This window comes from Hemitrygon akajei, unplaced genomic scaffold (genome assembly GCF_048418815.1).
Source record: "Hemitrygon akajei unplaced genomic scaffold, sHemAka1.3 Scf000141, whole genome shotgun sequence".
Classification (NCBI taxonomy): Eukaryota; Metazoa; Chordata; class Chondrichthyes; order Myliobatiformes; family Dasyatidae; genus Hemitrygon; species Hemitrygon akajei.
Window position 1 is genome coordinate 353,376 of NW_027332027.1, and position 15,889 is coordinate 369,264.

The 15,889-nt window shown below is 37.7% G+C and overlaps 1 protein-coding gene across 1 annotated transcript in view; it reads right to left on the reverse strand.

Annotated features, from left to right (window-relative positions):
* The window catches only part of LOC140723858 (uncharacterized), an 87,546-nt gene extending 74,329 nt beyond the window's left edge, over positions 1-13,217 (reverse strand). The window contains exon 1 of the mRNA XM_073038413.1: positions 12,805-13,217. Within this exon, the coding sequence (XP_072894514.1) occupies positions 12,805-13,217 (413 nt within the window). The remainder of the gene's footprint in view (positions 1-12,804) is intronic.
* Between the last annotated feature and the right edge of the window lie 2,672 nt (positions 13,218-15,889).

Below are 15,889 nucleotides of genomic sequence, written 5' to 3' on the forward strand. Positions count from 1 at the left end.
AGGAAGAGGATCAGAGGGCATTGGGAAGCGGGAAGAGTCTCTGAGGATGGAGAAGACACTAAAAGATTGGGCCCATTAACACTGGGAATGGAAAGTGGACATCAGGAATGGGTTGCTCATCAGAAAAGGGAAGAATCTATCTGGAATCAGGCAGAGGCCAATGGAATTGAGACGGGGGACAATGGGAATGTTGTAGAGGTAATTGGATATGTGGCAGAATCCACAGAGAATGGAACAACCCACTGAATAAACACCGTTCTCCCTCGCCATCCTTTCCTCCCCAGATGCTGAACATCCCAAAAGTATTTGGTCACATTCCTCCCCTCGGGCTCCAATTATTGCTGGGACCTGTTTGTCTACGAGTACAGTGCACCGAGTCTTCCCGGCTCATCTCAATGGGTTTGAATCCTACCCACCATAATGAATTCTATCAGTTCCCATCCAGTCCCATTGGATTTCCGCCCTTTCTATTACATCCAATGAGAATCAGAATCAGTTTTAATATCACCGGCATATGTCACAAAATGTGCTAACTTTGCGACAGTATGATAAATATAGAAATAGAGGAAAAAGAATAACTGTAAGCATAATCAGTCTATGTATATTAAATGGTTAAATTAAATAAGTCGTGAAAAATAGTAAAAAATATAGTGAGTGGGCGTTTAAGGGTTCAATGTCCATTTAGAAATTGGGTGACAGAGTGGAAGAAGCTGGTTATGTACTCTCAGACTTGTGTACCCCTTTTCTGACGGAACAACTAGAAGAGGGCATGACCTCTGTGATGGGGGTTCTTAATAATGGGTGCCACCTTCCAGAGGCAACGCTCCTTCAAGATGTCTTGGAGACAGGACAGCCCAGTATCGAAGATGCAGTAGACTAGTTTTACAACTTTCTATTGCTTCTTTTGATTCTATGCAGTAGACCCCCCCCCCACCCCACATAACAGACCTCTCCTGTGTACGTCTGAGACTAGTAGTTTAGTTGATAAACCAAATCTTCTCCAAATCCTAATAAAATGTAGCTGTCTTGTCTTCGTTAGATCCTCGGAGTTCCTGGCCCTCAGGAATTTCAAATTTCCTGCTCTCTCCAATTTTGATCCCTCATGAAGATTGGTTCATGTTCCCTTGTCTTACCCATTCTTAAGCTTACAATCAGCTCTTTGTCCTTACTGATGTTGAGTGCAAGGTTGTTGCTCCATCATTACTCAAACGAGCTGGTATATCTCGATCCTGTGTGCACCCTTGTCTCCATCTGAGATTCTGCCCACAATGTATCCATAGCAAATTTATAGATGGCATTTGGTCGATAACTAGCCACACAATCATGGGTGTAGAGAGAGTAGAGTAGTGGGCTGAGCACACACTCCTGAGGTGCGTCAGTGTTGATATTCAGCGAGGAGGAGATATGGTTCCAATCGGCACAGATTGTGATCTCCCCGGAGGGAAGTCAATGATCCGGATGCAGAGAAAGTTACAGGGCCCAGGTTCTGTAGCTTGTCGATCAGGACTGTAGAAACGATGGTGTTAAACGCTGACGTATAGTCATCGAACAGCATCCTGACAAGCGTCTGGATTGTCCAGGTGGCGTAATGCTGTGTGAAGAGCCAGTGAGATTGCATCTGCCATAGACTGTTGTGCTGATAGGAAAATTTCAATAGATTCAGTCCTGGAGGTCTCAAGATGGCGCTTATGGAGTAAAGCGGTTTTAGGCTTTGCTCCAAACCTCTTACTTTTTTTTAACCTACAAACACCCCCAATTGATCTTTTTATACCTATTCTAAAGGGGTTTGAACATATGAATTTTTTTTCAACTGTTTGAATCATTTTCAACTCGCTGAAATGTCTAAAGCAAAGGAATCGAAACATACGAAAGAACCGGTAACTTTAGAAGCAATTGCGAATCTTATGGACGACAGACTTGGAAAACTGGAGAGTAAATTAACCGCAAAGCTTTCTACGTTTGATGAAATTTTAAAGACATTTGACGTAAAACTTCAAGCACTTACACTGGAGTCACAAAAACAACAAGCAAGTATTTTAGTTCTTGAAGAAGCCGCTCGCCAGAGAGATCCTATAATTGAAACTTTGCAACAACAGCAAACTTCGACTTCTCAAAAGATGGATCGTTATAAATCTAAAATCACTGATCTTGAAAACCGCTCTCGAAGACAAAATCTTCGGTTAATTGGGATTCCGGAAAAATTTGAGAATGGCGATCTCACTGTTTTTTTCTCCAAATTTATAATGGATCTCTTTGGCTCAGAAGTACTGGGTTCCCCTCTAATAATCGACCGTGCACATCGCATTTCTCGTTTTCATTCAGATTCAAGTTTGAAACCACGACAAGTAATTCTCCGGATCCATTACCCTCATACCAAAGAGCGTTTGATTCGGGATGCAGGAAAAAGGGTATGATCAGCTTTCAAGATTTTAAATTCCGTATTCTGGAAGACTACAGCCCCGAAGTTTTAAGGGCAAGAATGGCTTTTAAATCGTTTATGTCGGAAATCCATCAGAAAGGCTACAAGCAAGCGAGTTACTCTCAAAGACGGAACTTAACGGTTGTTCAAATCTCCAGCGGATGCTCAAAAATTTTTGGAAGAATAACATTTTATCGGGTTGACTAATGTAATAATTAGTCTATAGATTTGGATCTTTTATAAAATGTTGTTTTTTTATGTATGGCTTACATGTATTTTTTATACATGGTAAAAGTTCGTTTTTGGTTTATTCTGAGTTTGTTATTTTTTCATATTATTAATCTGTTAGTTTTGAAAGTAATTTATTGGGGTTTTCTTTTAAGTTCGTATACACTTTTTAATATTTTTAACGTTTAAATATTAAGGTTTATTAAAAATAAAATGACGTTTCTTCTTCCCGAAAGACCTTAGTGCTTGGAACGTCACATCCGTTTCGATGTGTTTGAATAAGTTTTAAACTTTCTTTTAAAACATTACTTCAGTATTATTCATTTATGGGTTTTATCATTTTAATTTTTTTAAAATCCTTTTGTTTTATATATTAAATACTAACTTTATATTTTCATTTTTGTCATATCAACCCTTTCTTATAATATGGGTGGTTTGTATCTTTTATTCAACTTTTTTTTTGTTTGAGTTGCCGTCTTGAGACATGGGGGTAATTTTAGTGTTAGATTGCTTGCTTGCCTCTTTTTGGCTTTTTTCCTGGGGTTTTGAGGGTGGAGGGAGGGGGATTTTTCTTCTTTCTTTTCTTTTTGCTTGCTTTATGCTTAGTTTTACTTCATGGGCTCATATGAAACTACAAAAATGGTTGCAGTGTCTTGACTTTCGGTTCCTCCTTGAACTTACTTCCCTCTTCCGGATTCATGAGTTCATTTTTTTTAACCTTATGTGTTAATTGTAATAAACATTGTCAATATGGATGGGGTTATTAATTTTGTTTCTTGGAATACTAATAGTTTAAATCATCCGATCAAACGGGAAAAAATATTCAAAGTATTCCATAGAATGAATACTAATGTTATCTTTGTACAAGAGACTCATGTAAGGAAGGTGGATAGTCAACGCTTTTTTAGGTTTTTAGGTCAACAATATCACTCGAATTCTCAAGCCAAAGTAAGAGGCGTTTCCATTTTTATAGATTCTTCAACCTCCTTTATACATCATGAAACAATTTCAGACGCACAGGGTAGATTTTTGCTTATTACTGGTCTACTTTTTAATCAAAAAGTTGTTTTAGTTGATGTTTATGCTCCAAATACTGATTGTCCTGAATCTTTTAAGGGTCTGTTTACATCCTTTCCCAATTTGAATCAGTACAGACTGATAATGGGTGGGGATTTTAACTGTTGTTGAAACCATTCGATGGATAGATCCAAGCCCACACAAGTTCTTCCGAGTAAATCGCCCTCTCTTATCAACTCCTTTATGACTGATTCAGCAATTTGCGAAATTTGGCGTTTTTTACACCCCAATGACAAAGAGTTTTCTTACTTTTCTCATGTTTATCATAATTATTCAAGAATTGATTACTTTTTCATTGATCACCGTTTACTTACAGATGTTATCGATTGTAAATATGACTCTATTACCATTTCTGATCATGCACCTTTGAAGTTATCTATTAAGATAATGGATTCATCTATTAATGCTAAATCTTGGAGGTTCAACTCTATTTTATTGCAGGACTTAGACTTAGTTAATTTTATTAAACAACAAATTGATTTGTTTTTCTTAACAAATTCTACAGCAGAGATCTCTAGTGGAATTTTATGGGACACTTCTAAAGCATTTATTTGTGGACAGATTATTTCATACTCTGCTGGAGTTAGGAAACGAACTAATTCTAAAATATTAACATCGGTTGATAAAATCAAAGCAATTGATAAGATTTATTCACTGACCCCTAGCAAACAACTTTCTAAAGAAAGAGTGGAACTTCAAATGGAGTATAGTTTGTTATCATCCTCTTCGATTGAAAATCAGTTAATTAAATCTAGAACCCAGTTTTTCTTTCAATCTCTTTATTAGTATTAATAATATTATAAACAAAATACAATTGATATATTAACCAAGGGATTACAAACATACAAAATCCCATTACACATGAAAGAATACATAAGCAATGATTACAGTATAAATGAGTTTTCCCAAAACATGAACCATACAGTATATATATGAACAAGGTAAATCTAGATATTTCATAATATATGATATAAAAAAACAGAAAAAAGAAAAAAATTGCAAAATTAACTAAACTACTAATCTAATATCTAATGAAGAAGAAAAAAAAGCAAAAAAAGAAAAAAAGGAAAAACTAAAAAAGAGAAAAAAAAGAGAAAAAAAGGGCTGTTTATAATATCTCACAAGAATACATAATCATCAGTGTCGTCAACGCCGATCCTCTCAACATAAATACGATTAAAGCTGGAAAATCCAATAAGCTTGGTACAGGGACATATTACATCATATGAAAATATTGAATAAATGGTCTCCATATCTTTTCAAATTTAATAGAGGTATCGAATACACCACTTCTAATTTTTTCTAAATTTAAACATAACATATTTTGAGAAAGCCAATGAAATACAGTGGGAGGATTAATTTCTTTCCAATTCAACAAAATAGATCTTCTAGCTATCAAAGTGAGAAATGCAATCATTCGACAGGCGGAAGAAGATAAATGAAGTGAGTCCATCATTGGTAAACCAAAAATTGCGGTAATAGGATGGGGTTGTAAATCGATGTTCAATATCGCAGAGATAATATCAAAAATATCTTTCCAATATTTTTTCAAAAGCGGACATGACCAAAACATATGAGTTAAAGACGCGATTTCAAATTGACATCTATCACAAATAGGGTTTATATAAGAATAAAAATGAGCTAATTTATCCTTGGACATATGGGTCCTATGTACGACCTTAAATTGTATTAATGAATGTTTGGCACATATAGATATGTATTAACTAATTGAAGAAATCTATCCCAATTCTCAATAGGAATAATAATGTTGAGCTCTCTTACCCAATCATTTTTTGTCTTATAAAGGGGCTCTGAACGTATCTTCATAATTATATTATAAAGTTTTGATATAAGTCCTTTTTGAAAAGGGTTTAATTCAAACAAACTCTCCAAAATATCTGAAGACACAAAATTTGGAAACGTAGGAAGTACCGTACTTTAAAAATGCCTAACCTGTAAATATCTAAAAAAATGAACTCTAGGCAAATTATATTTATTAGACAATTGCTCAAAATGCATAAAACAATTGTCCGAAAATAAATCAGAAAATCTTAATAAACCCTTAGTTTTCCAAGCCAAAAAAGCTTGATCTATAATTGAAGGGTAGAAAAAACAATTAGATACAATAGGAATATTTAAAACGAATTGAGTCAACCCGAACAATTTCCGAAATTGAAACCATATACGTAAGGTATATTTAACTATCGGGTTGTCTATTCGTTTCGGCAACTGAGAAAGAGCAAAAGGGAGAGAAGTCCCTAAAATAGAACCCAGAGCATAACCTGGTACCGATTTAATTTCCAAACTCACCCAATGAGGGCCAAAAGAGCCATCCCAGTCTTTCAACCAGCATAACAAATATCTAATATTAACTGCCCAATAATAAAATCTGAAATTAGGTAATGCCAACCCACCTTCCTTCTTTGTCTTCTGTAAGTATATTTTACCTAACCTGGGATTTTTATTCTGCCATATATATGAGGGAATTTTTGAATCAACATTAGTAAAAAAGGATTTCAGAATAAAAATCGGTACCGCTTGAAAAATCTATAAAAACTAAGGTAAAATAACCATCTTAATGGCATTAATCCTACCTATCAGAGATAAAGATAATGGTGACTAATTAGTAAACAAGCCTTTAATCTGATCAATTAAGGGTAAAAAATTAAACCTAAATAATTCTTTATGGTTTTTTATGATTTTAATCCCTAAGTAAATAAAAGAGTCATTAACTAATTTAAAAGGTAAATTACCATAACTTGGGACCAGTCTATCCAAAGGAAACAATTCACTCTTATTAAGATTTAACTTACACCCAGAAAACTCACTAAATTGAGCCAACAATGATAGAACTGCTGGAATAGATTTCTCAGGGTTAGAAATGAATAATAATAAATCATCTGCATACAAAGATACCTTATGAATATCTGTCCCACGATTAATACCCGAAATATCCTGTGATTCTCTGATGGCAATTGCCAAAGGTTCAAAAGCAATGTTAAATAGTAATGGGCTAAGAGGACAACCTTGTCTAGTGCCCCGAAATAAACGAAAAAAGGGAGATCTTTGATTATTAGTAAACACCGAAGCTACTGGAGTGTGATAAATCAGTTTAATCCAGGAAATGAATGTCGGACTAAAATTAAACCTCTCCAACACATAAAATAAGTAAGGCCATTCAACTCTATCAAATGCTTTCTCCGCATCTAATGAAATAACACATTCTGAAGTGCTATGTGAAGGAGTATAAACAATATTCAATAATCTCTTAACATTAAAAAAAGAATAGCGATTTTTAATAAAACCGGTTTGATCTTCCGAAATAATTTGGGGTAATACTTTCTCCAGCCTGGAAGCCAGTAACTTGTAAAAGATCTTGGAGTCCACATTCAATAAAGATATTGGTCTATGAGATGCACAGTCAGTAGGGTCTTTATCTTTCTTCAGTATTAAAGAAATGGAAGCTCTATAAAAAGATTGTGGCAAATTCCCCAATCTAATTGCTTCTTCAAAAACCCTGCATAACCAAGGAGAAAGAGTAGCATAAAAACATTTAAAAAATTCTACTGTATACCCATCTGGACCTGGTGCTTTCCCAGAATTCACTGAGGAAATAACCCCTTTAGTTTATGCATCCGTAATCGGAGTATCTAATATTGAAAGATCATCGGATGATAATTTTGGAAAATTCAATTTCCCAAGAAAATCGCGCATGGTATTATGATCCTGAGGGAATTCAGATTGACACAGGGAGTTATAAAAGTCTTGAAATGACTTATTTATCTCATCATGGTTAACTGTCAAAACCCCATTCTGCTGACGAATCTTAGTGATTTGACGTTTAACCAAAACATTCTTCAACTGACTAGCTAACAGTTTACCCGATTTATCACCATGTATATAAAAATCAGATCTGGTTTTCATTAATTGATTTTCAATCGGAGATGTAAGTAATAAACTATGTTCCATTTGAAGTTCAACCCTTTGTTTGTAAACCTCCTTACTAGAAGTGATCGAATATTTCTTGTCAGTCTCTTTAATTTTATCAACCAATAAAAGAGTTTCCTTCTTAATGCGTTTTCTCAGACCAACAGAGTAAGAGATAATCTGTCCACGTATATACGCTTTAAAAGTGTCCCAAAGTGTTCCGCAAGAGATATCATCCGTGGAATTAGTTGAAAAGAAGAAATCGATCTGCTCCTTCATAAATTTAATAAAGTCCGGATCTTGCAATAAGGTAGAGTCAGATCGCCATTGTCTAACATTAGAAGCTGTATCCATAAATTTAATAGAAAGCTTTAATGGAGCATGGTCAGAGATGGCTATAATATCATAATTACAACCAATTACCGATGGAATAAAACAAGAGTCAATAAAAAAATAATCAATTCTCGAATAGGAATGATAAACATGTGAGAAAAAAGAAAACCCTTTGTCGTTAGGATGCCGAAATCTCCAAATATCAAAAACTCCATTATCTGTCAAAAAGGAGTTAATACAAGTGGCCGACTTATTGGGTAAAGTCTGAATAGATATAGATTTGTCCATCAAAGGATTTAAACAACAATTAAAGCCACCACCCATTATTAACTTATATTCATTTAGATTAGGTAAAGAAGTAAATAAGGACTTAAAAAAATCAGGGCAATCCACATTTGGAGCATAAATATCAACCATAGCAACCTTTTTATTACAAAGTAAACCCGTAATTAACAAAAATCTACCATTCGGATCCTAAAGGATATCATGTTGAACAAATGCAATAGAGGAGTCAATAAAAATTGAAACTCCCTTAACTTTGGCATTCGAATTCGAATGATACTGTTGACCCCGCCAAGACCTAAAAAAGCGATATTTGTCCTCCTTCCTCTCATGAGTTTCTTGTACAAAAATGATATGAGCATTAAGTCTTTGGAATACTTTGAAAATCTTCTTTCGTTTAATCGGATGGTTTAAACCATTAGTATACTAAGACACAAAATTAATGGTTTGATCCATGCTTCTAAAGTCAACCCTTTGGTATAGAAAGGGTTAACCAAATTATAAACTCATGCACCTGGAAGAGGAACAAAAATAAAGAGCAGACCCGGAAGTGATGATATCGTAGACATATTTGTAGTTCAAAACCAGCCTAAATGAAAAAAACTAAAACAAACTGGTAAAAGAAAAATAAAATTTGAAAACAGACTATCCCCCACCCCCACAAGGAAAAGAAAAAAAAGCCAAAATATGGCTAGAAAAAGGAAAAAAATGAGATTAATTCTACCCCCATATCAGCGGAAGACCACTCCGTATATAAAGGATATATATAAAAAACCACCCCAACTTTAAAAGTTATAAACACTATACTAAAAACCACGCTTCTTAATATACTTAGTTGTAAAAAAAAAGAATATAATCACTAAAAGCTTATAAATCGGGTTATAACCCAAACAATTCAAGAAATATTTAAACTATGATAAGCGATGCATTATAGGAAGAAGACGAGAAAAGAAAAAATAATGCCATCTTAAGCAAAACCAAGAATATTTTTCCAAAAAACCATCTTAATAAAAAAAATTTCCCTTCGAAAGGTTAAAAATATACCTTCAAGGGCACGAAAATAATAGTCAAAAATATAGTATAATGGTTAAAGTGTATAAAGCAGAGCGATTAATATAACGAAAACACACTTTAACTTAAATATGAAGTATAGGATAAACCTACACCAATAACCAGAGACTAACTCTGGTTTGAGGAGTCGAAAACCATCTTACACGATCAGAATCACTCATTTATTAGAGAGTAGTGTCTATGGCAGTAGGGAAGTTCTCCTCCAGATACTTTCTCGCTTCAGATGTAGAAAGGAAAACCTGGCGTGGAGCATTTGACGGAGAGATTCTAAGCTTCGCAGGGTATAAGAGCGCAGGTTTTAGATTTTTCTCATAACATTCAGACATCAGAGGTTTAAAAAGAAGCCTTTTCTTCATAACCTCAGGACTAAAATCTTCAACCAAACGGAAGTAGTAACTTTGAAATTTAATCATTCCAGCCCGCCGAGCCACACGAATAAGTTGTTCTTTGTCGTGTACATAGTGAAACAGGACAATTACCACCGAGGGTTTAGCTGGAGCACTCGATGAACGACGCCAAATTCTATGTGCTCGGTCAAGTAACGGAGGGTTCTCTGGGAAAACCAACGGGAACGCATCTTTTAAAAGTTGAGCAAAATATTTCGAAGGATCGTCTTTTTCTATACCGTCTGGGAGACCAAGTATACGTAGGTTCTGTCTTCTGGACCGATTCTCAAAGTCGACACTCTTGGCTTTAAGTGTTTTCACCAATTTAATGGTCGAAATTAAATCCTGTTGCAATTTTTCAATTGTCAAATCTCGTTTCCGAGCTTCTTCTTGCAGATACGCGATAAGAACTTGCTGCTGGTTAATTACTGAATCCGTCTTAACCATATAATCTTGAAAAGCCTTTATATCTTGCTTAAAAACTTGTTGTAGTTCATCGAATTGTTTATCCAAAACCTCCATAAACAGTTCATAAGTTAACTCAGTGCGTTGCGGATGAGCTTGCTTCTTTCCATTACCGTTCGGGTTACGCCCCGGTTCTCGTCCTTTGGATCTAAGAGCCATTTCTGTTTGCATATCTTCAAAAATTCGCAATAAAATCTTAACGATAAGCCCAAGAAAATAGCAAGAGTCTTTTGGTGTAGGTAAAAATAAGTTGGATAAGGGTGATCAAAGGTTAAAAAAAGTAAAGGTTATGGAGCGAATCTAAAACAGTACTCACTCCATGAGCGTCTCCCGATGGCCCTGCTTATTCTTTCCTTATAACTCAGGTCCTCAAGATCCGGCAACATCCCTGTAATATTGCTAAGCACTCTTTCAATCTTATATATGTATTTCTGTTTGATAGGTGACCAGATCTGTACACTATACTCCCAATTAGTCCTCACAAGCGTCTTACTCAACGTCAATGTAACATCGCAGCTCCTACACTCAACACGATGACTTATGGAAACCAATGTGCCAAAAGTTATCTTTAAGACCCTGTCTACCTGTGGTGCCACTATAGATAAATTATGGATCTCTATTCCCGCATCCCTCCATTCCACCGCACACCAAGGTGCCCTAACATTGAATGCATAAGTCCTCCCAGAGTACAACAGCTCCCATTTAAATGAATGAAATTTCATCTCCCGCATTTCGGGCCATTTATCCAGTTGGTCCGTTGACTCAATGGCTTTAATGCTGGTAGGTTTGCAACACTTGACAGTGATAGGTGGTCTGCGCTGTGCTTGAAAGGAAAAGCCCTTTTAGACCTTTATGTCCATACATTGCTGCAAGTAACTACACTGAAAAATGTGCGTTGTCTTTGCTCTGGATTTATTTGCTCGGACTGGAGTAAACACAGAACGGTTTCTTGGATACAACAGATTCCCGGAGCCAATGAACGATGTTGTACCATCCAGCATTCCCATCTAAACTACAATATGCACTTCCATTTATTAAATGAGACACAGTAACCAGAACGAAGATTTGTATTTCTTTACACTGTTTTACTTAATACATTGTGTAATCATTGGACTTTAATAGAACGAAACCTAAGATACATTTTCACTGTTTTTCGGTAGGTGTGTGAATAAATAATTCCAAAGCGGCAAGAAACTAATAAACCCAGAGGGAACACAGTCTGGATAGGTCTGAGTCGAGTGTAGCGAAACGCAATGAGGCTTAGGGTATCGCAATTATCGGCAGACGGTAGCGAATGTTAATCTATTCCAGACAAGGTAGGCGTTTCAAGTCAGTCACCAAAGGTTATGAAGGTTATCGACCACAGAGAATTTCAGATTTTTTTTTCTCACCGGGAGCTTTTTTTGTTACAGATCTGAAGCATATTACGTGAGCTCCAGAAGAATGCGGAGTCTATGACAGCACATCGGAAGTATCTGGATGGACATTTAGATCGTAGGGACATGGAAATATCATCTTGAAGTTCTAATCAGTGAGAATTGCTGACCTGGAAATGATGTGACACCTTTTCGTATTCTATGAATTAGTGAACCCGTGATATAACTTTCTCTTCTGTCTGTGGTTCGGGCAAGGCAACTCAGTATGGGCGGCCTGATCTGCCCATGGACTGTGACTCCCCCATGGTGGGAAGTCTTCCTCAGATCTGTTCTGTGTTACACCGCGGATGGATAGAATTGAAATCGTTTTAGTATTGTCACCTACGCCAAGGTGCTGTGAATATAGTATGTACTGATCGTAAAAATCAAATCATTATATAGAGCAATGAGGTAGAACAAGGTAAAACGATAACAATGCTGAATAGAGTGAAACAACTGCAGGTACACGACACAAAAAGTAGAATGAAATGAGAAGAAAATCACAGCGGAATAGACTGGGAAGGGAAGAGTCCAGGTCAACGTACTCAGGAATATTTCAATAATCGTACATCAGCGTAATCGCTTCCAACGACTCTGGAATTGTATTTGCCACATTTTTGTATCTGTAACAATGTTTTCCTGAACTTGATTGCAAGGAACATTCGCGAAACAGAGTGACGAATCACAGTGAAAAGGGTGAGTATCGAGGCGAAGAAGGAATGCGCTGGGCTACTATGTTACAGAAGTTGCCTGCCATGCTGGAAGAATTAGTCGGGCCAGACCGGACTAATCCATTCAAACTTCTCTTAAACGTTGAAATCAAAATCGCATACATCAGTTGCGCTGGCAGCTCGTTGCTCACTCACCCACCTACTTCACCTTTCACCCTTAACCCATGACCTTCAGTTGTCGTCCCCCGCAGACCAGCAGAATAAAGCCTGGCTGCGTTTACTTTATCTATTTAATTGTGTAAACCTCTATCGAATGTCCCCACAATCATCTAAGTACTAATCAATACATTTCTAACCTATTAATAATTTGCTTTTCAATTATGATTCGATTTTTTCCTGGCAACAGCCCTGGAATTTTTGTCTGTCTCCATCGATCTAATTTTCATCTATCCTGTAGGTAAATGACAAATGTGCACACGTTACTCCAAAGGACGCATGAATAACGCCTTAATCTCGCAGCAATAACAAACACTGGACATTTTATTATGATCCTCAGTTGCTCCCTGAATTTGGTCTGGGTGACGGCGTAAAGGGCCGTGTTTGTGCAGCAGCTCAGAAGCTGCAGCATCGAGCCCAGATCTCGCAGATATTCGGGTGGAAAAGTCGATGTATAGTAACCCAACAGCAGCAACCACGTAGAATACACAGTGTATGTTGCCCACAGCAGAACGAAATTGCCAGAGATGATCAGAAGTAAAACGAGCGATTTCCTGCGGCTCTCCATCTCCGGGTCTCTAGCATTCTGACACTTGTCAGCACACCGAAGTCTCCTGCGCCCTCTGCTGGTGACTAAAACGTGCCTGACGGTTAATCCATTCGTCAGGAAAACCAGCAGGAATGGGATAACAGGGGTGAGGATAAAATTCAGTAAGTCAAAAGTCATCGAGATAGATAAGGAGATAGAATACTGGTTTCCCAAGCAAATAAATGGAGCAATCATCGGCGAATAATATCCTGAGAACCGAAAGTACCAGTAAAGGTTCTTTAAACAGCTTATCACAGTCACTGACCCCAGAATCAGAGTTGCGGTTTTCCCGGTGCAATATTTTGTTTTCCGCTTTTGGCAACAAATGGCCACAAATCTATCAAATGTGAAGGTGACGGTGAACCAGACTGAACAATCTGTGGCGATGTAAAGCAGGATGGCATGGATGTTACACACCGGTGTAGCCAGAGACCAGAAGAAAACTGAGAACGGCGCGTAAGTATTCGGAATCTTGCTCAATATCAGGTCCAGGACAACGACCAGAAGATCCGCCGCTGCCATGGCAACCAGGTAGCGAGTGACAACTGTGGAGAGACCGCACTTTCCTCTGGACAAGATTAAAATCGTCAGCAGGTTCACTGTGAGGAGCATAAAATAATGAGAGGATACACATTGGGTAACGTTCGCTGTTGCCGCGCGTGCAGACACCCTGAGCCCTGAGATACCAGGCAAGGTTATTTGATACTTGTCAATTGTTTTACTGATCATTACAGAATGTCTCCCTAGCTACCCGCTCCCTCCCCTCTTGCTTCTCGTTTTCTCAAACATGATTCCCATCTCGCTGCCCCTTACCCCTCTCTCAGTGCACAACAGAGACCCAAATCATAATCAGGTTTATCTTCACTCTCTTATTACCTCTCTCTAGACAGGTAATTTGTTTGCGGTGGCATTATAGTGCAATACATGAAATTACTGCAGTACTGTGCAAAGGTCTGGGGCATCCTAACTATATAAATGTGTCTGGCTTTTCTACGGCCCATGACATTAACCAACAAAGTTCTATAACTGGCCATGCTGTCAGCAGTAGCTTCGTTGAATTCGCTCACTGAGCGAGTGACTCAGGGCAGCGAAATCTTATCCAGTGTCAAACGACCTTTAACTGATTAGAAACATCTGACCAAAAACTTGAAGAAACTGGTGAACTGTCTAGGACACGCTGAGTGGATGATCTGATTTTGCTACACCAAATGTTGTTATCACAGAGCGAAGGTTAAATGGGCAAATGGTATTTCTTTGGAATAATTCCTGGTACTTTATCCCCTTCAGAAACACCGACCCTCTTTAATGCATTTTCCTCCATTCTTACGCATGTTTCCCATTCCTGATTAAATATTATTTACCCGCACCGATTATCGTCTTTTATCACCAAATCAACGCGCCGCAGTGAGAATACCACGGTGTTTTCACTATCTTTCAATTTGCAGATATGTTACCGCCTTTGAACAAGAATTGCGTTCACAATACAATACAAACAAATCAGCTCAGGACATTCCTGAGTTGCTTTCGGAGACTGGAATCAGTTTTAGGCGTAAATCACCGAGCATACGGACGGACGATGGAAATTGTGATCCCTTTACTTTTGTTGAGGAATATTTAAATGGAATTCGAAGAATAATTCCAAACTTCGAGCGACAACGCCGAATATTATGTGGTTGATATTAGCAACAATATTTTTGAAATGACCAACGAATGAGAGGGGCGGAAGTTTTCACAATCCGATGTGTCCTTTGAGAGAAGACCGTCTCTCTTTGCTTTCATTATTACAAAATTCTGATTTGCGTCAGAGAGTAAAGGAATATCCTTTATTCACTTTGGTGGAGGCAAAAAAGTACAATGGAAAATTTCTTCAGTGCGGAACCAGTGATGTGTTGATATTGTGGAAATGGAGTTCAGTGGGACGAATGCTAATGTTGAACCGTGAGGACAGAACCAGGGGTTCTCCTGACATCGCGAGAGTGTCAGAATAAGCAGTTGTTTCCGGGAGAAGAGGAAAGGCGGAATGTTCCGTTTGATGATATGGTATTCATGTACGAAGCTTCAGCACGCCCGTGGACTGTGGCTGGTGTGAAGTGACGCTGTCTTGTGGAAGACACAGTCCTAAGAATTGCTTGCTGGATTAGTGCAGATTCGGAGATCAGATTGCAGTGGCCATGGGAAGTAGATAACGGAGCGGTTGTCGCCGGGAATATTGCGCTGATGGAGATCCGATTAAATTCATTGGAAACACAACGCGATGAAGCACCTTCATTCAGCAGAAGATATTTCTGTGGGGAGGATGGAGATACTGAAAGGAAGCAACGTTTGCAGAGCTAAAATAGAGCTTTGACATGAATTGATTTGAGCAACGATTAAAAAGAATGTGCCGATCAGATCAATGGCCATTAATCCAGCCACAGTAGAAAACATTGACTGCAAAATTTAAAGCGCTGATGATCTCCTGTCTGGTGTGTGTGACAGCAGCAATAGTTTTAAATTCGTGGTAGATGTTAGAATGAGAAGTAATGTTGGATAATTAAGCGTTGGAGAGAGACTCACCGGGAAGAGAAACCGAAGCGAAGATGGGGTAAAAAATCACCAGAATAACTTTTATTGCATACACGATTCGATGTCCTAAGGTAATCCACTCATAATTTGCAAAGAGAAAGTCAGCAGCCCAGAAGACATTCTGGCGAATTCCCGTTACGTTCCATGATGTTGTTCGCCGACTCTGATCCATTTCGGAGCCAGGAAATCTTCTTTCCCCAAAGTATGACCTCTCTGTCGCGATTTGTGGATCTGCCAATCGCTGT